General features: G+C 34.0%; 1 protein-coding gene and 1 non-coding gene across 5 annotated transcripts; both read left to right on the forward strand.

The window, feature by feature from the left end:
• The first annotated feature begins 710 nt into the window (after nt 1-710).
• LOC114275774 (uncharacterized) lies at nt 711-4,081 on the forward strand. The gene is made up of 7 exons (XM_082895362.1): nt 711-836; nt 946-1,052; nt 1,177-1,438; nt 1,850-1,996; nt 2,986-3,076; nt 3,621-3,673; nt 3,777-4,081. The coding sequence occupies exons 1-7, from the start codon at nt 711-713 to the stop codon at nt 3,810-3,812; spliced, it is 822 nt and encodes a 273-aa protein (XP_082751488.1). The 3' UTR covers nt 3,813-4,081.
• An 11,447-nt stretch (nt 4,082-15,528) lies between these two features.
• Nucleotides 15,529-20,140, forward strand: LOC114299449 (uncharacterized). 4 transcript variants are annotated; one of them, XR_014344460.1, is made up of 6 exons: nt 15,529-15,800; nt 15,914-16,116; nt 17,065-17,145; nt 17,220-17,290; nt 18,778-18,807; nt 19,874-19,990. It is a non-coding gene; the product is annotated as an uncharacterized LOC114299449 (transcript). The 4 variants fall into 4 exon arrangements; XR_014344458.1 differs by lacking the exon at nt 18,778-18,807 and having other exon boundaries at nt 19,874-20,140; XR_014344461.1 differs by lacking the exons at nt 18,778-18,807; nt 19,874-19,990 and adding an exon at nt 19,149-19,293.
• The last annotated feature ends 4,594 nt before the right edge of the window (nt 20,141-24,734 follow it).

Raw genomic sequence — 24,734 nt, forward strand, 5'->3', positions numbered from 1 at the left:
ACATGCCACATTGACCACAAAAAATTAACTTTATTTGAATGGAAAATATTATCCCTACTTCTACCAAATAAAAAAATAATAATAATTTTTTATTCATTAAAATAAATATGAAACAAATAAATTTTCAACCTTACAAAATGAAAAAATAAAAATAAAAATTCATTAACTATAAAAAAATTATTTTAATAAAAAATAATTTTTTTAAGCAATGGCATCCTCTGCTGCAAAAAAAAAAAAAAAACATTTTATTATTTAAATATTTATTTGTAATGAAAAAAAAAATCCAAACAAATTTCCAACCTCCCCCCCCTCTTTTCATTCCCGCCCGGTTCCCGCCCTCCCTCTTTCCATTCCCGCTCCCCCCTCCCCAAAAACCCAAAATCCCCAATCTGTTTCTTGTTTTCCATTCCCGCTCCCCCCTCCCCCTCCCCCTCCCCCCCAAATCCCCAATTTGTTCAACCAAAATCCCCAATCGGGTTCTCGCCGAACCCATACGTTTCTCATCCGCCCCTTCCTTCTTCCGCTACCAAATCCACGGCCTTCTTAAACTCTCACAAATAGGTACGTCTCTCTCTCTCTCTCTCTCTCTCTCTCTCTCTTCCAAAACCCTAATCTTTTCATTTTTTATGGTTTATTTTTGTAAAATGAACTACTGTTTGGTTTGGATATGTTGATTTCAGGCATGTTCCGGTGCGGTTCACTGCCAGTTGATGGATGCGGCTCATCCCGGAATCGTGCCAATGCACAAAGTCAACTTCGATGCCAAGAACGAGTACAAGATGATTCAGAACTACAAAGTTCTTCAAGATGTCTTTAACAAAATGAAGATTACCAAGGTTTCATTTTGTTCACCCCCAATTTCTCTTTGTTTTTATACTAGGGTTTCATATCTTTAATTTAATTATTATTATTATTATTTTGATTGCTTGTGTAATGTGGGTACAGCACATTGAGGTGAACAAATTAGTGAAAGGAAGGCCCTTGGATAATCTGGAGTTTATGCAATGGATGAAGCGGTACTGTGATTCGGTTAATGGAGGGGTTCTGTACAGGTACATTTCAACCCTGTTTCTTTCCTCTATGAATTTGTCTGAGAATTATGTGCTTTCTTGTTTATTCTGCAAAACCCATAGAGAAATGTAGTCCGTTTCTGCTGTAATTGGGTCTTTGAAGAAGATGGTTCATCGTACACAAATCTTTAATAGCAGTTGACATTGGTATGTTTTGGGAAGCAATATCTAACCATCAAGTTCTCTCACTGTACCAGGGCCTTGGGACAAAGAACCTGCAGTCTGTTATTTTTTCGTTTATCTACTTCTATGGATACAGCTTCTTTAAGAAGCTATACTTAAAGAGAAGTGGATCAAAATCTATTGGAACGAAAGCTAATTTGGTTCTTGCTGCGGCTGCTGGGGCTTGTATGATTGTGGTGACGCAGGTGAGGTCATATTTTGGCTTGTTATATTACTGATCAGTAATAAATTTTCTTCCTGTTAATTACAATAAAACACCCATACTGGGTGTTTCATATCACATTGATTTTGGCTGATCACTTAATCTATAACTTAAGTTCATGATATCCTTGTTTGATTAAAGTATAATAGCCACTTTGTCTAGGCTAAATTGTTCATGAGGGGAGTCATGATGAATATTTAATAGAACAGGGAATCATAACAAAAATAATGATGATGAAAATTGATTGGATATTGTTTAATGACTTCTAATTATAATTTAAAGTTAATCTTAAATTTGAATGTATAATTGTAATGATGAAGTCTCTTTGAATGCTTAGAATAATAAAGTAAAGGATTTTTTTTTAAACATTCTAATTTCTGATATTGTTGTTCAGCCTTTGAATACAGCATCATCAAGGATGCAAACAAGTGAATTTGGGAAATCTAAAGGACTCTGGAAATCCGTTTCAGAAAACACTTGGAGTGGGGCATTTGATGGTTTAGGCATTTCTCTTCTTCTGACAGCAAATCCATCTATCCAGGTACTTGATTGTGCTTCCTAGCATGAAACATCTAAGTTGGTAGATTTGGGAGATTTTTCCAATTAAAAATAAAATAAAATTTCGGAGTAATGATTGGCTTATATAGCACTAGGAAATTTTAAAATGTTCTAAAATATGACAATAGCAGACCATGTGCAATGGTTAAAAAAAAAATGGTTCCGGCACTGTTGTTAATAGTAAAAGGGTGAAGGTAGAAGAGAGTAGAAACGAAAACAAAACAAAACAAATAAATAAATAGAAAGAAGAAGAAAAGATGAAAAATAAAAAGGGTACAAATATAATTTTAGTAGTTTATTTTGGTGCACATGCTCAATTTGGTGCGGTGCACTTGCTGTCAAATAGAACATAATTGGTTACTTTTACGTTTTACTCTGAATTATACGAAAATTATGTATATATATATTTTTAGTAAGAAGGTAATGTATTTTTCAAATAAGGGAGTAAAGTATAATTATTATAACTACGAATATTTTAAAACAAAGAAATAGAAAATTTTGAAGCAGAAGATCCAAATTGGGTCCATAATTATGAATTCACTGATGGGGCAATATTTTGAACACACTATTCTTGAATCTTGAATCTTGACTTTCCTTTTTGAGATGGAATTCATAGCTCAACTGGTCATCAATTATGAGTGGTAAGAGGGCCACACACACCACAAGGTTTGCTGGCTGGCTGGCCAAGGGACCCACAAATATGCAGAGCAACATTATGGTGCATGGATTTTCATAAATTTTTCAGTTGCCTGTTCATTTCAATCAAATTTCTTCATAGCATTGAATGAACATTATCTAGTTATTTTATTGTTCCTAATTTCCTGGGGAAGAAATTATATACCGTATTTGGTTTTAATTTTTTAGAAATTGAATTTTTTATTTTTGATGAATATTTTTAAAATTTGCATATGTCCAATCTTGCTTCTCTTGAATTCACACACATTGGCAGACTATTGACTGTTGCTTAAGCAGGTATTTGGTGCTCTAAGGATAACAATGTTCATATTAGGAATGATTTCTGTATTCATAGGCATTTCTTTGCTGGCACCAGACGAGGCAAAAGGTATAGTTGTGGGTCATGGATATAGTTGTGGGTCATGATTTCTGTATTCATAGGCATTTCTTTCCATTAGAGCTATTAGAACTCCAATATTAGAGCTCTAAAGTATTTATATCGTCTCCCTCTCATCTTTCCTAACAACCATAGATCATAAATTATTGCACAAAAAATAAAGAAAATAAAAAAAAAATTTAATTTTTAGTGGACACCCTGTTTTTTTTATTTTTTCGTAAAATTTTTTTCGTTACACCTGATTAACTACCATATATAGAGTTAATTGTAATCACATATTAGTATTCTTCTCACAATTCTTTATGATGGACCCTCTGCATGTGAGTTCCTACAAAATAAATTTGTGTATTCTACAATCCAAGACAGGTAGGAACCCTTTAAGTCCAACCCTTCCCACTCCCATCAGACATAAAAAAATTCCCCAGGTATATTACAATAAGAGTTTATTACACTATTTTGGACTACATTGAATTCCATTATTATTATTATTATTATTATTATTATTATTATTATTATTATTATTTTTTGTGAGCAGGGAAAGCTTTGGTTTCTCCAATTGAGAGATATGCAGTTATTCCTGATGACAACGTAAGTGTTTTTTCCACAGTCTTCATTGTCTTCATTACTGGTGTTTAAATAGTTGGTTTCTCCAAAAGATTATAATTTGCAACTGTTATCTATTTATTTGTAGGTCAAAAGGATAAATTTTGCCGAGGGGAAGATCTGATTCTAGAAGTAAGGAATTTAGAGCTTGATTTTTGAAATAGGCTCAAAATTGAGATCTTGTTTGAAATTTTTTAATTTTTGTAAGAGTATTTAAATATCCAATGTGCTGATTGGTGAATTTTAGATTTTATTTTATTATTTTATTTTTTTTTAGGATTTGGGTGAATTTTATAATTTAAATATGCTTTTATGAACATGTACAGTTTAATTGTTCTTTGTAAAATATTGAATTTGATGGTTTGATCAATTTAAATTTTTATTTTTATTTTCTGTTATGATGTTTTTGTGAATAGAATGTAAATAATCAGCTTTTAGAGAGAGACGGCACCACCGTTGGAAAAAATAGAAAATTTTAATATTTTTATTAATTTTGTTACAGGTTTTACTTTTTGCGACGATATTATACTGTCGCAAAAAATAGAAATTTTATTATTTAAAATAGAAATTTTATTATTTTTTAATATTTTTTGCGACGGCATTACACTGTCGCAAAAAATAGAAAATTTCATATTTTTTATATTTTCTGCGACGGCACCATATCGTCGCAAAAAGTAGTGTTTTTTTTTTAAAAAAAGACTATTAGCGACGGTATTTTTTGCCGTCTCAAATAACATTTTTAGCGACGGTAAAATAGGGCCGTCGCAAAAAAGTCAAGAAATTTCAAACGTTATTAGCGACTGCACAGTGCCGTCACAAAAAGGCAAAAAATGCCGTCGCAAAACATTAGCGACGGCACTTACCGTCGCAAAAACTCTTTTACAACCCCTGCAGTTGCGACCCCCCTCTTGCCGTCGCAAAAAGTCATTTTGCCGTCGCAAAAAGTATTAGCGACGGCATTAAGAGTATTAGCGACGGTATTTTACCGTCGCAAAAAGTCAATTTTTTTGTAGTGTGTTACATGTAATGCTTTTGTTTAGTAAGACTCTGATGAATATTATAATGAATTATTGAAGTGTTTTCTTTAAATAATGCATGTCATTGGTATATATAATGGGTTAATTTTTAGGGCGTTACAGTATGTATATTGCAAGAGAGAGAAGAAGAGTGTTTGGCAAGCTATAGGCTCTTGGGAAAATTTTGCTAACCCCAAACCATGAGGGGGAGGGGTCATGTATTTATAGAAGAAAGCCTTCTCACGTTGGAAATATCTATAACAAGCCAGCTGGTGCAAGGCATGCACATGGGGATAGCTGGCAGCAAGCAAAATATCTGATGTGCTAAACATGGTCGGCCAGCCATGGAGGGGGACGGTCGGCCAACCAAAAATGGCCTGCCGGCCACTTATTGGCCAGTAAGTCTCTGAGCGGTCAGGTTAGAAAAAATTAGGTTTTGGTCCAAATGGGGTGTAAGGTTTAGGCTCTAAAACTCAAAAGCTGAAGCCTTTTGCTGAAGAAATTGAACAATTGGACAACGTAACATTTCATCATCGAGTGTTCAACGTGGGGTGCTCAAGTCTTAAGGGCGGTCAAAATGAGGTGTCTACAATCATGATACAATAACAGTTATAACCGTTGGGATCAACAAAATGGTCATAACGTTGTCCTTCTAAACTAGTTATGTCAATCTTATATTGATCAGGTCTAATTCAACTAGTCCTTAAATATTAGTCTCTAAAATACTAATTTCTTGTAATGATAGGTCTTCTCAAACTTGATTACAAGTTATCACTGAGCTAACCAAATTCAAAATAGTGAATCCTGATGATGCTACAGTAGAGAACACAAGGACCTTGCAGCTTCTACTTCATTGTTGAATAACCCAAGATGCATGAACCTGCAAGCAAACATCCTAATCTCATAGATAAAAGGGGTCCCTAAGCATTTCTACTTTGAAATTACGATCCTATATTTTTATTCAGCATGAGTAAAAGCACAATGGTAAGTTCTCAAAAGCCAAATCAGAGTTCCTAACACCATATACCAGGTTTGTAATTTCTAATATTTACATCCAACAATAAGATCATCTAAGTAATTAGTAACAATTTTGAGTTTAAGGGCTTACTCACTTCTTCCCAAGGAATTGTCCCATTTGAGCCTTCCATCGACCACATTTGTGCAAGGTCACTCCTCTATATTTTGAGCTCCCCTGAGAGAATTCATTGCTTTGGCGATGAAGAATGTGCACAAATTCCTCTTTAGTTTGGTTTGTCATCTGCTCATTAATTTAAAGACATTTAGCTTGCAACAAATTAATTATGCTTAATATAAAGACAAAAAACAAAAAATAAAAAGTGAATAATATCTTGCCATCTATTGCCTACCTGTTTCATATCGTTTTCGTAATCACAAAGTAAAATTGACACTTCAAATCACTCTAAAACATTAAATTCAGACATTAGCCAACTACAACAATTGGGAAAAAAAAAGATAATGACAACAAGAACACAGTGGAGATATATTACTTCATCAAATCATTGCTTTCCAGCCACAACCTGTAACACCATTAATTGTTTCTAGTACTGAAGCAAACCAAGAGAGGGGAGGGAAAGATAGAATTTTGCAACAGTAGAGGTTGTTCTACGAAACCACAGATCCAAAAGCTCAAACACTGTACAAAATTAATTTCATAATAAAATTATTTCGCCTAATGTAGTATGGCTTTCACTTGTACAGTTTGTACCTAATTACGCAATCACTCTTAATTAGGTGATATGAAGTAGCAAGCAATAGCAAAGTATGGATTGATAGAAACCATGGAACAGTGACGTAAAACTTTACCTCCAGATCCAAATAAGTCAAATCCAAATTGAACTCAAAGAAATCTAAAAGCCCGTACATTGATAAACATCATTTCTGGAATGAACTTGAATACAAAACAATCAAATACAAATCAAATCAATTCTAAAGTTGAATTAAATCACAAAATATTGAAAACAAATACAAATCCAGATTCTCTTCAGATTCTCAAATCACTCAAATGAAGAGAGATAATCAAATCAGATAGACAGAGAAGAAGAACAAGAGACTGAGATGTAGAAAGCGAAAAAAACCCTAGATTTCATACAAGATGATAATGAGAGATCCATCGATAATAATATGTAATATATAGTAATTTTAATCTGTCCAATCGAACAAGACGTGAACTAATTATTGTGTTCTTCATATATCTACAAATATATATATCTATATATGTATGTATGTATAAGCAGAGAGAGATTGAGAGAGAGAGACTCGCCAAATCTGCAACAAATTTGAAGAAGAGAGATTTATTGTGGATTGAAGCTTGTAGATCTCAAATTTGAGTTGAGGTGAAGATCTGTGATAGAGAGAGAACATCTGTGATGGATAGAGCGAAGATCTGCAATGGAGCTTACATCATGGATTTGTAAAAGTGAATGGAGCGTGAACAAAATGTGTATTTGATCCGGTGGAGGTTTGCAAATTTTTCATTATTTGGTCCCTAAAGATGTTAACGATAAACTAAACAATGCTCTACCTGCCTTAAGCACGGTAAGCCAAGGATACACCTTTCAATAACACAAGCCAATTTACCAGTCACCTACTGGAAGGGAATGGTACCTCTGCAAAGTTCTCCAGGCGCTAGCTGGAAGGTAATGGTATCTCTCATTCTCAGCGTGTGTACATTTCCAACCATCACAATATACAATAAGCATAAATAATTCAAGTGTACTACATACACACAATCTATTCAACATCATAATGTCATCCTCCACTAATGACCAAGGACAAAACCTTCTAAGCATATGTATTAAATACTTGTGATACAATAATCCAATTCTCATGTGACCATGAGAGTCCAACAATAATAATATTTAACGATTTCAAATTACAATCTGAAGCTCATTCTTAATTTATGAAGGGTTATAATTCTATTTTCTTTCCAAAACCAATTTCCTCATTTTCCAATTTGTAATACTCCAATCGTTTTAAAAAAATCCATTTTCCACCTTTAATTAAAAACCTTATCCATGATGTCAAGGCCACAACCCAACTCCACTCAACATAATCGATCCCAATTTGTCCCATTATTATGGTTACCTCCCTTATTTAACAATTAATACCCTTACACAAGCCACATCAAACAAAACATAATCATTATTCAACTTTAGCCCTTCTCAATTTATTAAGCTAATAATATTAAATTAGGGGTTTTCCCCCTCTCCACATAAACATCTAAAACTACCTTCCAATTAACCAAAACAACTACCAATTTAACAATTTCAACTTCGAAGTATCAAACCCTAGATCCCTCTTTCATGATTTTTGAAAAATTCCTAATACACATGATTTTATACACTAAAAATCTACCAAGTATCTATCTATAAACGAAGTATTGAAAAGGAGTAAGAAATCCCTACCTCTTGAAGCGAAGAGAAGACAACCTAGAAATCACCGGCGAAGAAACAACAATTCGCTCAGATTAAATGAAAGCCCTCGACATGCTTTACGTTTTCTCCAAAAGACAATGGTGTCGAGATCAATGGATTAGAAGTATTTGGGGCTAGAAACCAAAAACTAGAGAGAGAGAGAGAGAGAGAGAGAGAGAGAGAAGGACTAAGGTTTTTAAATGTTTAGAGAGAGAGAGAAATCAAAAAGTGATCCAAATATTGACTTTTATGAACTGACATACGCGCAGACCACTTGAGCAACCAAAATATAGCTTGAGCGACCAGACACAATAAGCGACCAGCTCGAGTAACAAAGTTACCGCTCAAGTGCACAATGAAACCCTCCCAGAAGTTTTGCAGATAGAGTAGACCGCTCAAGCGCAGTAAAGACCGCTCGAGCGGATAGGCCAAAATTTGGACAACAACTCTTTTGGAAAAAAAAAAAAAAAAACTCCCAACCTATTCCAAACGCAACAACGCTGCTTAAACAACCAAGTTCATTAAGGAATAAGATGAATAAGGACATGAACAACCATTCAAGACAAGAAATCCCAGATCCAAAACATTAAACGGGTCAGGTCTAAACCAGAATTGTTATATGACAGGAATTTCAATGATGGATCGTCGATGCAATGTTCTTCACTGAGGCAATGGTGTTTATTAATGCAATGAACATCGGCGTTCTTTTCAACAGGAGATGGACTATCATCAAAATGAGAAGGAGAGAGGGTGTGCAAAATTAGGTGGGTGTGCCCTTAGGTGTGATAATATTATGAATATCGGTAAATTTGATATTAAGTGATGAGAATGCCTCTAAGGCCTCCGCATGCCCAACTTCAATTTATTATTTTTTCAATTTTAAAAAATAATAAATTATTCATATGTCTCACATAATCTTTGAATTAAAAAATAAATAAATAAAAAAATTTCAAGCTTATCTCCTAAGATCATTGCCTAAAAAATGATCATTTCGAAAATCAAATATAGAAACACGGTTTGTTGATCTTCCATTTTATTTGTCCATCTTCTAAAATCTCTACCTAAAACCCTTCCTTCCTTGAAATAAATTTAAATAAAGAAAAATCAATTCAAATTTGTTTAAATTTTTTTAGTTGATTGATTTTATTTCCTTATAATTAATTTGGAAAACTGATTTGGTTGTTTCCTTATAAATAAATTAAATAAACTGATTTGGCCGTTTCCCATGCTAAATTTGTAAATTTTTAAGTTTAAAAGTAATTTAAAAATATTTTTTTTCATGATTTATGATTTGGAAAAAGAACGATGACGAAGATCCTTCGTGTGCACTCTTTCTCGAACCAATTCTTTCTCCTACCCCAAAAGCTTAGCCGTCATATATTACACATTCTCTAAGTCATTCATGTCATCACCATCCTATAAATATTACATTAATGCAATAATTCAACTCATTATTTTTTCTATCTTTATGAGACAATTGGAGGTTAGTTAGTCTTTTGCATTTTTTAAAATCACACTTTCATCCTTTATGTAACGCTCTGAAATAATAACAATAACCCAACTCATAAACATTCAAAGGAAATCATCACATGCTGAATAATAACCTTTTATTAACATATGTTGGTATACATTCATAAATCCTAAATCCTGAATCAATAGCATATGCTACATGTGAGCGAAATGAAATAAAAGGCTATACAGATAAGTTAATGCCTTAATGGCTATATCTTTCCAAGTCCAAGCTTGGTTATACAAAAGTGAGTTTAACTCAATACAATTTACGTCCAAGGCTTGTACAAAAATAATTACACCAGATAAACAAATTAAAGCTCGTAGCTCCAAGTCCTCCCAAGCTATGTCCTTGGTGGAGGCATATCATATGCACCAAAAAGTTGTTTTTCACATAGGGTGAGCCAAAGCCCAGTAGAGATACTCTAACGCAATATATGAATCTTAACGAAGTCATAAGGTGAATGCACATGTATGCCAATTGTCAAACGTTTCACATTTTCCGTCTCAAAACAATGCAATGCCAGATTTTACATTAATTCATGAAAATAATCTTTTAATATCATAAAACAGGGCAGTAGATACAAAACATTGAGAATCTCTAGGTACGTGTCTACCAGTAGACTATAAAAGTACTACCAATGCCACTTTACTAACCTACTAACCGGAAGGAAGGCATCATAACCGTGCGGAGTTCAGGACTTTCACCAAGGACACAAATGCCAACCTAATTAACCACATCTACACCTCCTAACCAGATTTACCAAAAAATTTACCCATTTTTCTCAAAACAATTCATTTTCAATGTTTAAATATGTAACAATGCTCAATGCAATATGTATAAGAAATTAGTTTCAATTCACCTAATCCTCGTGCAATTTCTACAATAATCAAAGCTATCCTCCACTGATAGCCCAAAATAGATATTTCTAATCAATAGATAATTTCCAATAACAATAACATTTCATCATTTCCAAGATGGGAGTGATATTACATATCTAACTCTGCTATCATCATCAACATCCATAGTCTTTCAAAATTAATCATCATTTTCCAATTTTCCATCATAAACCAAAATCAATGGTTTTATAACAAAGCCCCTTTTTACTTTCAAAAACCATTTCAAGTAAGGAAATTCCTCATTTCAACATGTTTCTAACTATAAACACATCGCCACCACCTTTTCCATGATTCCATTTGAAAACCCCTCTTTTATATTTCAATTCCAAACCCTAGGTTTAACGCAAAACACGCAAATCATTAGGCTTTTCAAATAGACAAATAACTAAGCTACAAATCATGTCAAAGGTTGAAGAAATCCCTACCTCAAAATAAGAAAACAAGATGAAGCAAGATGAAACTTTGATAGAGTCGAAAAATCGATCAGAACGAAGCCATCAACGTGCTCTACCTTTTTCCCCAAAGGGCTAGGGTGAAGAAATCAACGGATGATGGTGTATTTGGAGCTTTAATGGAAGAACTAGAGAGAGAGAGAGTGTAGATCTAGGGTTTTTGAAATGTTTAGAGAGAGAGAAATGAAAAAGTGATCCAAAAAGTCACTTTTTTGAACTGATATACACGCAGATCGCTCAAGCGACCAAAACACTGCTCGAGCGCCCAAACACAATAAGTGACACCACGCGAGCGACCAAAGTAACTGCTCGAGTGCACAATGACACCCTTTTGGAAGTTTTGCAGACTGAAGCAGACTACTCGAACGCAAGAAAGATAGCTTGAGTGAAGAACAACATACTCCAGAAGTTTTGCAGACTAGCGAAATATTGGGAGATCTCAAAGACCACTCGAGTACAATAATGACCACTCGAGCAAACAAGCCAAATCTGGGCAACAATTCTTTTGAAAAACTAACTCCCAACATGTTCCAACAGCAACAATAACTTCTAAACAACCAAACTCACTATCAAAAAATGAAAATGAAATGAACAATAGTCATAGATATGGATTCCTGGATTCAAAAGCACGAAATGGATTGGGTTTAAACCGGAATTGTTATATCTCCCCTCCTTAAGGAATTTCGTCCTCGAAATTTAAACCAAACCAATAACCACCGTGACTCAATTCCATTGATCACCAACAAGAATAAAACGATAATACACAATCATTCAGTACACAATAGTACAATTTACATTCCCAAAACATTTAAAATGTTCACATAATACAACATGAGTAAGATTTTCAATACAGATTTCAAACATTAACAACTTGGTCTGGATGCTTCTCACAGACTTCTACCTCATGCTCCCAAGTCGCCTCCTCAACCCTATGGTGTCGCCACAACACCTTAACCAATGGAATGGTCTTGCCCCTCAAGACTTGGTTCCGAGTATCTAACACTTGAACATGTCTCTCTTGGTACAAGGCATCCTCATTTACCTCTAACTCCGTCTAATCCAACACGTGTGAAGGATTGGGCTCCTACTTCTTGAGCATACAAATATAAAATATGTCATAAACCTTGAAAAGTTTGGGCAATAAACCAAATGATAAGCTACCTCCCCAATCTGCTCTAGAATCTCAAAAGGCCCAATAAATCTAGGAGACAACTTCCCACTCTTCCCAACTCTCATAAAATCCCGTCTCGGTGATATTCTTAGGAAAACGTGATCTCCTACCTCAAAAGATAATGGTCTCCTTGTACGGTAGGCATAACTCTTCTAGCGACTTTGAGTCGAAACCAACCTCTTACGAATAAGCGTAACCTTCTCTGTCATTTCCCAGACTAATTTAGGACCCAACATAGGTGCATCACCCACCTCGACCAAACACACTAGAGATCTACACAGGTGGCCATTCAAGGCCTCAAAAGGTGCCATACTAATACTTGCCTGAAAGTTGTTATTATAAGCAAACTCCACTAAAGGTAAATGCTTCTCCCACGATCCCTTAAAGTCAAGAACACAACCTTAGAGCATATCTGCTAAGATCTGAATGGTTCTTTCGGACTACCCGTTAGTCTGAGAATGATAGGCAGTGTTAAAAGTCAACTTAGTGCCCAAGGCATTCTGTAGGCTTTGCCACAACCAAGCCGTGAAACGTGGATCTCTATCCGAAACAATAGTCACAAGGACCCCATGAAGCCGAACTATGTCCTTAACATAAAGGCCGGCAAGGTAATCTACTGAGTCAATCGTGCGCATAGGTACAAAGTGTGCTGACTTAGTTAACCGGTCAACTATCACCCACACGGCATCATTACCTCGTTGAGTCCTCAGAAGACCCACAACAAAATCCATCGTCACATGCTTCCACTTCCACTCGGCTATACGTAAGGGTTGCAACAAACTCCCTAGTCATTGATGCTTGGCTTTCACTTGTTGACAAGTAAGGCACCTCGAAAAAAATAAGGCCACGTCTCTTTTTATCTCTCTCCACCAAAACTGGCGATTAAGGTCGTGGTACATCTTTGTGCCTTCCAGGTATACCGCAAGGCATGAATGGTGGAATTCTCGGAGTACCTCTTCCCTATAAGATTCTAGAATGAAAAGACGGTCAAGATATCTCACACTTGAGTCAGAATACACGTTCAAGCCCTTCTTTACTTTCTTACTAGATATCTTTCCTCGAATGGCCTCTACTTCTAGATCACCCCGCTATGCTTCTATAACTCGGCTCACTAGGGTAGGTTGTGCAACTTAGGTGAACAAAATGGCTGACTCAACAGACTTGCCAAGATGCAAGTCAAACTCGCCAATAATGCCCAGCATTTCCCATTCCTAGATGGCAACACTAGCTACACTACTTATGGATTTCCTACTCAATGCATCGGCCACTACATTGGCCTTCCTCGGATGATAGTGTAACTCAAAATCTTAGTCCTCTAGAAAATTCATCCACCTCCTCTACCTCTGGTTCAAATCTTTCTGTGAAGACATATATTTCAAACTCTTGTGATCGGAAAACACTTCAAACCTCTCCCCATAAAGGTAATGCCTCCAAATCTTTTAGGCAAAGATCATCACCGCTAGCTCGAGGTTGTGAGTAGGATAATTTCTCTTTTGTGTTTTTAACTAGCGTGATCCATAAGTTACCACTTTCCCCTTTTGTATCAATACACAACCCAAACCTTCCCGAGATGCATCACAATAAATCAAATAGCCCAAACCCCTCTACGGAATAATCAATACTGGAGCATTGGTAAGTCTAACCTTAAGCTCTTGAAACGATTTTTCGCAAGTCTTACGCCACACAAACTTAGTTTCCTTCCTCGTCAATCTAGTCAATGATGAGGCCAATCTAGAGAAGTCTTTCACAAAATGTCGGTAATACCCGGCTAAGCCCAATAAACTCTGAATCTCAAAGGCATTCTTAAGTTGTTCCTAAGCTTGCACTGCCTCTATCTTAAAAGAGTCTACGATCACCCCTTCCTCAGATACCACATGCCCTAAGAACTTCATTTCTTTTAGCCAGAATTCTTACTTCCTAAACTTAGCATATAAATGGTGTGCTGTAAGTAACTCAAGTACGATTCGTAAGTGTTCCATGTCTTCCTCCTCTGAGGGTGAGTAGATCAGGATGTTGTCAACAAAGACAATCACAAAACGGTCTAAGAACTCATGGAAGATTCGATTCATCAAATCCATAAACCATGCCGATGTGTTGGTTAACCCAAAAGGCATCACTAAGAACTTATAATGGCCATACTGCGTACGAAATGCTATTTTCTGAATATCCTCACCCTTCACCCTCAACTGGTGATAACCCGATCTTAAATCAATCTTAGAAAAGCAACGAGACCCCTTCAATTGGTCAAACAAATCATCTATTTGAGGTAATGGGTACTTGTTCTTAATAATTACCTGGTTCAACTTTCGGTAATCGATGCACAGTTGCAATGTGCCATATTTCTTCTTAGCAAAGAAAGTCAGTGCTTCGCAAGATGATGTACTAGGGCAGATAAAGCCCTTATCTAACAGTTTTTAGAGTTGAATCTTCAACTCACCTAATTCAGTAGGTGCAAACTATACAGAGCCATGGAAATCAGTGTCGTGTCGGGCACTAAGTCAATAAAGAATTCAATCTCCTGGTGAGGTGGCAAACTAGTAAGGACTTTGGAAAAAAATGTCTAGATATTTACAAACTACCCTTGGCAAATCAACTCGGACCACATCACTCTCTTTAATCAAGAAAGTTAAAAAGAGGCAATTGAGCTCGCCCCAACCATGTGAATCATACACTGGCGATAAAACTCTATCAGCTTGGTCCCTTAGGAAATAAAAATAGTCACCACTCGAGGTGCACACCATAACTCTTTGATGGTAACAATCTATAATGGCACGGTATGAAGACAACCAATCTATGCCTAAGATGACATCGAAACCCCCGACATGTCTAACAACACGAAAGTAAAAGGAAGTCGGCGACTGGAAACTTCTATCTCACAACCTCGACATCCCCGGTCCAAGACAACCTTACGACCGACAGGTGACTCTATCCTGAGCGGAGATGCTAACCGAGCCACTTCTAGCCCTAATGCTGATGCAAATGCAGACGAAATAAAAGAATGAGATGCACCAGTATCAATCAACACATTGACAATAGAGTTGTATAACAAAAGTTACCTCTCACTACAGAAGATGCTAGTAATAGATCTGGTGTAGTAACAGCATACACATGCCCTATGGATCTCTCACTTAAAGAAAATAGTGATTTAGAGACTAATATTTAGAGACCAATTGAATTTGGTCTCTAAAAGCCATCATTTAGGGACAAAAATAAATTTTAAGAGAAAGTAATACAAACACACCGTATTCCTTTATGATATGTGTTACCAGGGGGAAAAAAAGTTACACTTTCATTTGACCAATTGATCCCCGTGTTTGATATGATTAAGAGCTGGAGACCACTTAATTTGGTTGCTAATGTGTGAAGACTCTTGGAGACCAAATATTTTGGTCGTCTCAGTAATAGGCAAATAAAATCTCATCCTCTCGCCCTAATTTGTCAAATGCATGCTCTCGATCTGTTCTCTTTTCTCTCTGTCTAGGGCTCCAATGGAGATCTAAGATCTTCAGCTTCAATCGTCTAGGACTCCAATGGAGATCTAAGATCTTCAGCTTCAATCGATCTTATCTTCATGATCGATCTCATACTCCAACACAGATCTATCCTCTCTCCCTATTCGTTTCTGCACCAGTTTGCTCAAGCCTCTCTCTCTCTCTCTCTCTAATATATATATATATATATATATATGGCATATATATGTATGTCTATAGCAGATTGGTTTTGAAATATTTTTTAATGTGTAGGTGTTTGGATCTGTGAACTGGAAGAGAAGATGAATCGGTACAAGGAGATTAGCAGGGTCTCGATTTCTGCATCTGACTCCATCTTCTTCCATAAAACTTGCTGAATCGGCCTCTTGAATACCTCCGTAAACGTAAACCTTGCTGAATTGGCCTCTTGAATCCCTCAGTAAATGACCAATTCAGACTTCAAGATGGCATCTCAAGTATATGATCTAACTTTTTCTGATTTTTCATTAATTTTACTCTCAATTTCTGTATAAAAAAAATCAGATTTTGTTGTTTTTATCAAATAAATTCCAGTCATAAACATTTATTTTAAAAGCAATTTACTAATGTTATATTGCAATACATGAATTGTGTTTGGTGTTTTATTTATTTCATGCATTTTTATGTTTCCACGCCATATGTTTAAAATTACTTTAGTATGTTATTGTCAATAATATACTTTGTACAAACATTTGGAGTTGCAACTTCTTTGGATTTGGTCCATAGAGAATATTGTGTGTTATCTATGTTTAATTTAATGATGAGGAGGTCACACATAGTGGGCCCCTACTAATAGCGATTTCTTAAGATTGGAAATGCATGAGTTTCGTTGGTTTGGCTTTCCATTGGAAATACATGGCTTTTGTTGGTGTGGAAATGCATATTAGATTTAATAATGTTAGTTTATCTGTTGTGAAAATATTATTAGATTTCTAGTCAATACTACACCAATTAATCATATAAGAAGTGAATGGAATAGGGCTCTCATTATGTTTAAGTTCTTTATTTGTCTACAAAAATGCAACAAGCTCATTCGTTCTACCAATGTTCTCTTGAAATAGGTGCCTAGTTATATCCTACATCTTGTCACATCTTTTTGTTGGTAATTCTGATAGGAAGAGAATCTTTAGTGCTTGAGTTGCTGGAATAATTCTTCCATTTTGATTGGGGTATTATATTCAAATTGGACAAACAAATTATAAATGATTTACCAATCCAAATAATTTTTTGACTTTTGATGTAAAATTAGCCCATTCATTTGTGCCAACCAGAAATAAATATTTGTCTCTAAATTTATTGTTATGCTATGTGGCTATTAGCCATCATTTGTATTTTTTGGATGTTTCTGTATAATTTTTTTTGGCTAATGTATAGCTTTGATGCAGACAGGGTGCATAAGGGATGAAATAGTCCAAACTTTCATTGCTAACAATGCAACTTTTGAGAAGAAAACATCATTCTCACAAGTGAGGTTCTCCTAGGTGCTTGAGTATAGGATAATGTCTATGTGAAATATATGTTGAATTCTTGTGTGCTGCAGGAGAAGTATAGACTAAAGAAGCAAAATAAATATGAAGCCAAGGTCCTTTTGAGGTGTCCTTTTACATGAAGGTAATCTCCAGTTTTCTTTTATGTAGTCCGCAAGACAATATTTAATTAATAATATATTTTGAAAATTCCATAGAATATAAAAGGAAGAATTTCAGATAAATATGAAATGAGGGTACCTGCATTTTCTCCCCACATCATTCTGGCTTAAATTATTTAGTGGCATAAAAGTTATCTTTTGTCTTCTAAATCATATTGGAACCTCATGGAAACCTTTATGCATATTGTATGTTCTCTTCTCCTTTGGATAATGCTGGGCAGTACAAGGAAAAGCCCAAAATGCTACAATTAGGTTTCTTATGATTTTAGGTTATTGAAAACTTGCATATTAATGGGGTTTGTAACTTGTGGGAGAGAGAAAAGGTTGTAGGATTTGTAAATGGAAAAGAGCTCCCATTCTATATTTGGTCTCTAACTAATCCTGTAAGTTTTTAGTGCTTGTTTGATGATGGTACTATTTTTTGTTTGCTGACTTGTTATGTTTATTTATTTTAGTATATGCAAGACATACTTTAAGAAATATCCAGCCAGAATTGGGTAATAATAGCAACACTAATGAATTTTATGTTTTTGTTTCTCATTTTGGTATGATTACATCATTTGTAGATTTTGAATGAGGTTTTTTTTTTTTTTTTGGGGGAGGGGGGGGGGAGTTCAAACAAGCATGTGCAGAACTTTCATTCTATTGGATTATGAATGTGTTTGTCTCTTTGAATTTGTTTTCTGCATGTGTTGGTCCTTGTTATTTTGTGCATTGCCTTTGTATCAATTTCTACATTATTTGTCTATGTAATGTGTTTTAATTATGTTTCAAAGAAGGCCTTTTTGACACTTTCATTTGCTTCCAGAGTGGTTAACTTCTATTATTTTGAGCTGGTCACATATTTGTATTTAAGGCCCAGACCATACTCTAAATGTTAGATCTTGTTACTCTCTCTCTCTCTCTCTCTTACTTATAATTCTGATAAGAGCTTCATGCCACTATTGCCCTTAAGTTGGGTTACTTTTCCCATAAGTTGGTCCCTATGCTCATTTGTGAATCAGTTGGAATGTATAAGGAATTTCTTTCTACCCCTTTTTAGAGTAATTGCAAACATTAATTGCTTTTATATATCATGGTAGTTAGAAAAATTTCCAGCTACATGTATTGCTACTGGCTGCACAAAAAGTGTATAGAGATTATGCATCATGAATCCTTTATTTTAATCTATTTTTATTTTCTATTTATATCTCATAAACATTTATCCTTTATTTGACAAGTTGGCTTACTTTACTTGGCAATGCTTATCATTTATCTAAGAATGACTCTGAATATTTACATCATAAATGTGATCAAAAAAATGAAAATAAAGAAATTGTTCAAAAATTCTCTTACACTTTTCAACAAAAACCTAGAAATACTTATGTTACATGAAATCCACAAGTCATTCTTTGACAAATCAGATTTATTCTTCCTATGCATGCTGCATCCACTATTCTTCAACATTCAGAAGCAAGAATTAGAGATTGAGGCAACCCAGGTAATTAAGTTAGAAACACCTCTAATTTATTTCTATTTTTTTCTTCGCCATTTAATCAATTTTCTTGTCTTTTGGGGTTATATTTGGTCTTCTCTTTGATTTGGGTTGTGCTTCTTTTGATGCATAGAGAGATCAATTTTGTGCTTCTTGCTTCTTTCCTTTTAGCCTATATTTGTACTAGGTTAGATTAATATTTGCTTTGTTTCTGATTTGATTAAGCTTATGGATGCATGCTTCTTATAAATTCCACAACGATGTTTTTGTATTAGTTTTTGCTCCTTGTTCTTTAACTTTTATCACAATGATTTAATTGATGTTATTGTTTTACTTTTGCTTTATAGGACTGAATTAGTGGATAAAAGATATATATCCATTTCTAAAGGTGTAATTTAGTTTGTTTAAATTTTTGTAAAATTTTACTTTCTATGTACTCATTATGGTTTGGGAATAGAATGCTTTGATGTGTGAATGTCAATTTTTATTTTATTTTTTATTCTTTTTAATTTTATGGTTGGATGATAAATTTATTTTTTGTGAATTTGTAGCTATCAAATTAAAGGGTTGTGAAATGTTTTTTAAACTGACTTTTAGTGACGAAAGTATATGGCAGGGTCATTTATGCTTTAGTGACTAAAAATAATTGTTGTTAAAAATGTCACTATTTTGTATTTCGCAACCAAATTGGGACATTTTGTGATGAAGTATTAGCGACGAAATGTTTAGTTCTGCAAAATCAAACATTTTGTGACAGTAAAAATTTGGTCGCTAATTGTCACTTTTAGCAACATTTTTGAAAATTGGTTGCTAAAAATCAATTTTGACTTTTCTGGATGCACTTTTAGCGATGTTAGGCTGGAATAAAGCACAAAAGAGTAAATAACTTAAATAAAACTTAATATTTAAAACATTAAAACTTACAATTGTTTACTGGAATGAAGCAAGCAGTTCTTCAAAATACATAACTTGAAAATAATTTTTGAAAATATAAAATTACAAATACAACTATTTTCTCGAGGAAGGAATGCTCTCAATTTTTCCTAACTCTGCTTTATTCTTGACTGAATAGGCCCTTTTATAATCAAAAGAGACTACTGTTAGCCTTGTGAGTGACTACTGTTAGCCTTGTGAGTGAATGATTCTAACTTGAAAGGAGCATCAGGAGCACATGGGAGCTGTCTGTTGCGCTGTCTGTTGCTTTCGGTGGGTGACTAAAGTTGATGGCTGCTTTTTACTGTGCTGAATTTGTCGGTTGGATGAATCATGATGAATGAGGAATAGTAATGTTGACTTTTTGATGAATAGTGAACAGTAAAGTTGACTTTTTTACTATTCATCGCTATGTGACTGAGGGAATCAATATATATATATATATCAGCAGCTTTTCTCAAAAAATGAGTATTGATTGAAGCTAATAATTATAGCTATATAGAATCCAATGTTGATAAGTTGAACAAGTGACTAGGCATATGGATCCTGAGCATCTTGAAATTCGGGTCCATATGGATTTTGAGTAGTTGAACCTTCGGAAGAGTTTGAACTGTCTGAACTTTCTTCTGAATCACTATTATCCGAATCTGACTTGACTTGGATTTGGACTTAACCTTGGACTTGGATTTTTCCTTTGATTTGGGCTGATCAGTGATGGGCTTTGCTGACTTGGACTTAATCTTTGACTTGGATGACTTGGGCTTGGAAGAACTGGATGCTGGGCTTCCAAGATTGACTGGAGGAAGTTGACTTCCTTGTGTTAATGGAGCAGCTGGGATCTACTAAGCTTTAACCATAGCAGGAGTTGGAGCATGTATGCTGATTGGGAATTCAGTTTGAACAATTTCAATGATGCGTGGAATTTTGAAATTATCCCACCATTTAACCATGTGTTGACAGTAAATAACATCATCAGAAATACCATATTGCCATTTGAATATCCAAGGGATTTTGTATTTGGATATAAAAATAAGCAATGGCGGGAATTTCCTTTGTCGAGGAGTGAATGAGAAAACAATGGAGAAGTAATTGACTTGGTCCATAATTACAAATGGGAAGATTTCTGAAATGGCGCCATACTGAGTCCACCATCGCAGAAACCAGGTAGGTAACTCGGATTTGAACTTTTGATCAAACTGAAGAAACCAAGAGTGACTGTTTGACTCATTTTGATAAAAGAGGACTTTGAACCAAGAATCAATGTAATCATAGTAATTATATTGAATTGAATGACCCGACAAATCTTGTAGTTGGTAAGGAGAACCCCAATCAACCAGAGAAACAAAATTGTGAATATAGAGTGAATGGTACACAATTTTACTTGTGTAAGTGCGATCATAAATGGGTTTAATCACAATGGACTGATGGTTGAACAGGATGTCTTTATAGAAAGTAATTGTTTTTTCTAGATGAAGAGGAATAAAATGCCATCCAGGAGGGAAATAAGATTTAACCAGATCATGAACAATATGACTCTTTGGGTGACTAGGTTCTTTGAAAAAGAGATTAGTAGTGGTGGATTTAACATAATTAGATCGGGGCTGATTTAATAGGATTAGGAGGGTATGGAGTAACGGCTTGACCAGATGAAGCAAAAGGATCATTAGCCAAAGCAGATGTATAACTAGGTTTAGGAATGTTACCAAGAATTTGGTAACGGTTAACCAATTTAGCAGGATGGTATTTGGTGACTAACTCCAACGGAGGAGGAACAAACGGTTGACTAGATGGAACCAAGGCTTTGGAAGCAAGCCGTGGACAAGACATCTATGAAATAGAGGAGATAAATTAGCATCCACTGAGGATATCTAATTGATCAGTATGTTCATGTAAACAGTTAATATAATGAGCAAGTTGTTGTTTCTGAGCTTTAATCCGATGAAATTGTATGTACTAGGTTCTTTTAGTAGGTAAATGGGTTGATTTGAGAAAGGCAAGGCGACGAGCAGTATGCTTAATCAGGGATTTGTAATGTTTAATTTTCTGTTTATGGGATGAAATAGAGGAAATAGGCATTATTATTCACCCTGTAAAAATTCTCTGGTAAGAAAATCAGGAATAGAATTTTGACAACCAGGAATATATTCAATGTCAAAATAAAAAATACTTAATATAGATTGCCATCGGGCAAAATTTGCTTACTAGCAAGATTTTGAACATCTTTTTCTAAAACATACTTACCAGATTTACAATCAACACGAAGTAAAAAATTTTGATTTTAAATATCATCTTGAAATTTACTAATACATAAAACAGTAGATAAAATTTCTTGTTTAATAGTACTATAATTCTTTTGTGCTTTATTCCAGACACCAGAATGATAACGAACAATTTGTTCAGATGACTGAGGAGTAATTTTCGGAAGAAGGATGCCACCATAGCCAATATCAGAGGCATCAGTTTGAATAATTTTGAATGAATTCTCAATAGGAATACCAAGACAAGGAAGAGACTTGACACAGTGTTTAACTTGTTTAACAATAGCAGTATGAGTAGGAGACCAAGGAGGAGGATTGTCTTTTAACCTATAAAACAAGAGTTGACAAGTTTTCCTAAGGTCTTTGTAAAATTCAGCAATGTAATTAAGTGATCCTAAAAAGCGTTGTAATTGGGTTTTATCTAAAATTTCATCAGGAAACTTAGACGCAAACTCAATGGATCGACTAATAGGTAGAATAGTATTTTGGTGAATATCATATCCTAAAAATCGGACTTTGGTTTGAAATAATTTAATCTTAGGAGCAGAAATAACCAGACCATGACTCTTAATAGTATAAAAGAATGCAATAAAGTGTTTCCAGTGTTCATGAATGGATTTAGAGAAAATAAGTATATCATCAATGTAAACGATGGAAAAATGACTAAATGGATTAAAAATATCATTCATTATATTTTGAAATTTACTAGGAGCATTTTTTAATCCAAACGGCATGACATTCCAATCATAGTGACCAAAAGGTGTAGTAAATGCAGTTTTATATCTATCTTTAGGATGAATCTGTATTTGCCAAAAACCACTTTCTAAATCAAATTTACTAAAAATAACAGCTTGACTAAGTCTTTTGATTAAGTCTTTTTTATTAGGAATAGGATATCGAATCCGTTCTAAAACTTTATTTAATGGTTTATAATTGATGACTAAGCGAGGGACACCTCGTTCTAATTTAGCATTTTTATTAACATAAAAAGCAGGATAAGACCATGGTGATTTACTAGGACTAAAAATTCGATTTTTTAATAGTTCATTGATTTCTTTTTTACACATTTCAACTAATTCATGATTCATTTGAATAGGTCGAGATTTAGTAGGAATTTGTCTTTCATTAAAATTCTTAATGTATGGTAAAGTGACTACATGTTTTTTTCTATGCCAAAAGGCAATTGGTAAAGTAGAACAAACAGTTGTTTCTAATTTTAATTTAAATTCTTCAATTTGAGATATAACAACAGGATCAGTTAATTGTTGTTCAATGCGTTTATAATTGACTTCTTCTTTGAGAAAACGTAACTGACAAGTTAATCGATTAATAGATTGAGAAATAGAACAGTTTTTTAATTGATTTAATTCTAGCATTTCAGGTGGAGATAAAAATTTAAAAGTAATAGGTTGACCTAAAACATGAGTAGTTATTCCATCACTAGAGGTGGTAAATGGATATAATAAAAATATAAATAGTGTACCTAAAATAACTTTATCAGTCATATTTTTGACTAAAACAAAGGAGGTTTTAAAACAAACATTATTTTGACATATATGAACTTTGGGTAATTTATGTTTAATATGCATTTTACTACCATTAGCAGAAGTTAATTTTTCACGACATTTTTCATAATATTTAGTAGGGAGTAATCCTTCTTGAATACAATTAAGATCAGCACCAGTATCAATTAAAGCAATAATATTTAATTCAAAATCATCAATAACTAATTTAACTTTTGAATACAATTTTTGAATATGAATTTTATTAATAAGATTTAATCGTTTATCATCAAGATTATGAGATTGAGATTGATGTGATCGATTATCAAACAAGAGATTATCAGGGTTAGTATGATCATCAGATTCATGTTCAGATTCATTAGGAAATTTAGCATTGTTGTCTTGGAAATTTTCTAAACTTTTATTAAGTTTTAATGTAATAATTTCATCTTCTAATGCTCTATCTTTACTTTGTAATTCTTTAATATTTTGTTTAATCTGATAGATTTCATATTGTAAATCTTGTAGTGTAAATTCTTTTTGTTTAATTTTAAATCTTTCTAAGGTTTTGGATAAACTAATAATTGGTTTATCAAACTTAGGTTTTGTATCTTTATTAGTTAATAAGGATTTTAATTTATTAGTATATTTTTGTTTTAATTCTGGATATTCGAAACAGCTAATTAATTCAATAAGAGCAGTTTCTTCTTGATTTTGTTTAGTAAGAACTGTGATTTGTTTAACTGGTTTACAACAAACATCATTACATCCTAATTTAATATTGTTATCAGAATCTTCACTTGGTGAATGGCAATCAGATGGAGTTGTAAGATTATCAGATGAGGAATTACTAGCAGATTGGTTTAATTGAAAGATTTCAAATAATTGATTTTTTGATTCATCATTGATTTGAAGTTGATTAACCTTATCTTTTAATTTTTGTTTTTCTTTACATTTATTAGAATAATAACCTTTTTTTACCACAATTGTAACAAGTAATATCTTTATTAGATTTAGATTTTCAATGTGATTTTTTATAATATTTCTTTTTGGGTTTAGTATAAAATTTATCATTGGATTTAGAAGGTGAATAATTCTTTTTGTATTTATTAGAATATTTGTAAGAGGATTTATGTTTAGTATGCTTCTGTTTTCTATGTCGAGAATGTGCTACAGAAGGTAAACCGTATTGTTCACAGAAATTACCTAATTCATATTTAGCTTTATGTTTATCTTTAGC

Source organism: Camellia sinensis, chromosome 11 (genome assembly GCF_055761805.1).
Source record: "Camellia sinensis isolate YWXY chromosome 11, ASM5576180v1, whole genome shotgun sequence".
In the NCBI taxonomy this organism is placed as follows: domain Eukaryota; kingdom Viridiplantae; phylum Streptophyta; class Magnoliopsida; order Ericales; family Theaceae; genus Camellia; species Camellia sinensis.

Coding starts and splice junctions, on each gene's coding strand:
- LOC114275774 (XM_082895362.1), top strand. CDS start 711: ATGGATGCGGCTCATCCCGGAATCGTGCCAATGCACAAAGTCAACTTC. Junction 1,053..1,176: donor AATGGAGGGGTTCTGTACAG/GTACATTTCAAC, acceptor TCTTTGAAGAAG/ATGGTTCATCGTACACAAAT. Junction 3,077..3,620: donor GGCACCAGACGAGGCAAAAG/GTATAGTTGTGG, acceptor TTTTGTGAGCAG/GGAAAGCTTTGGTTTCTCCA.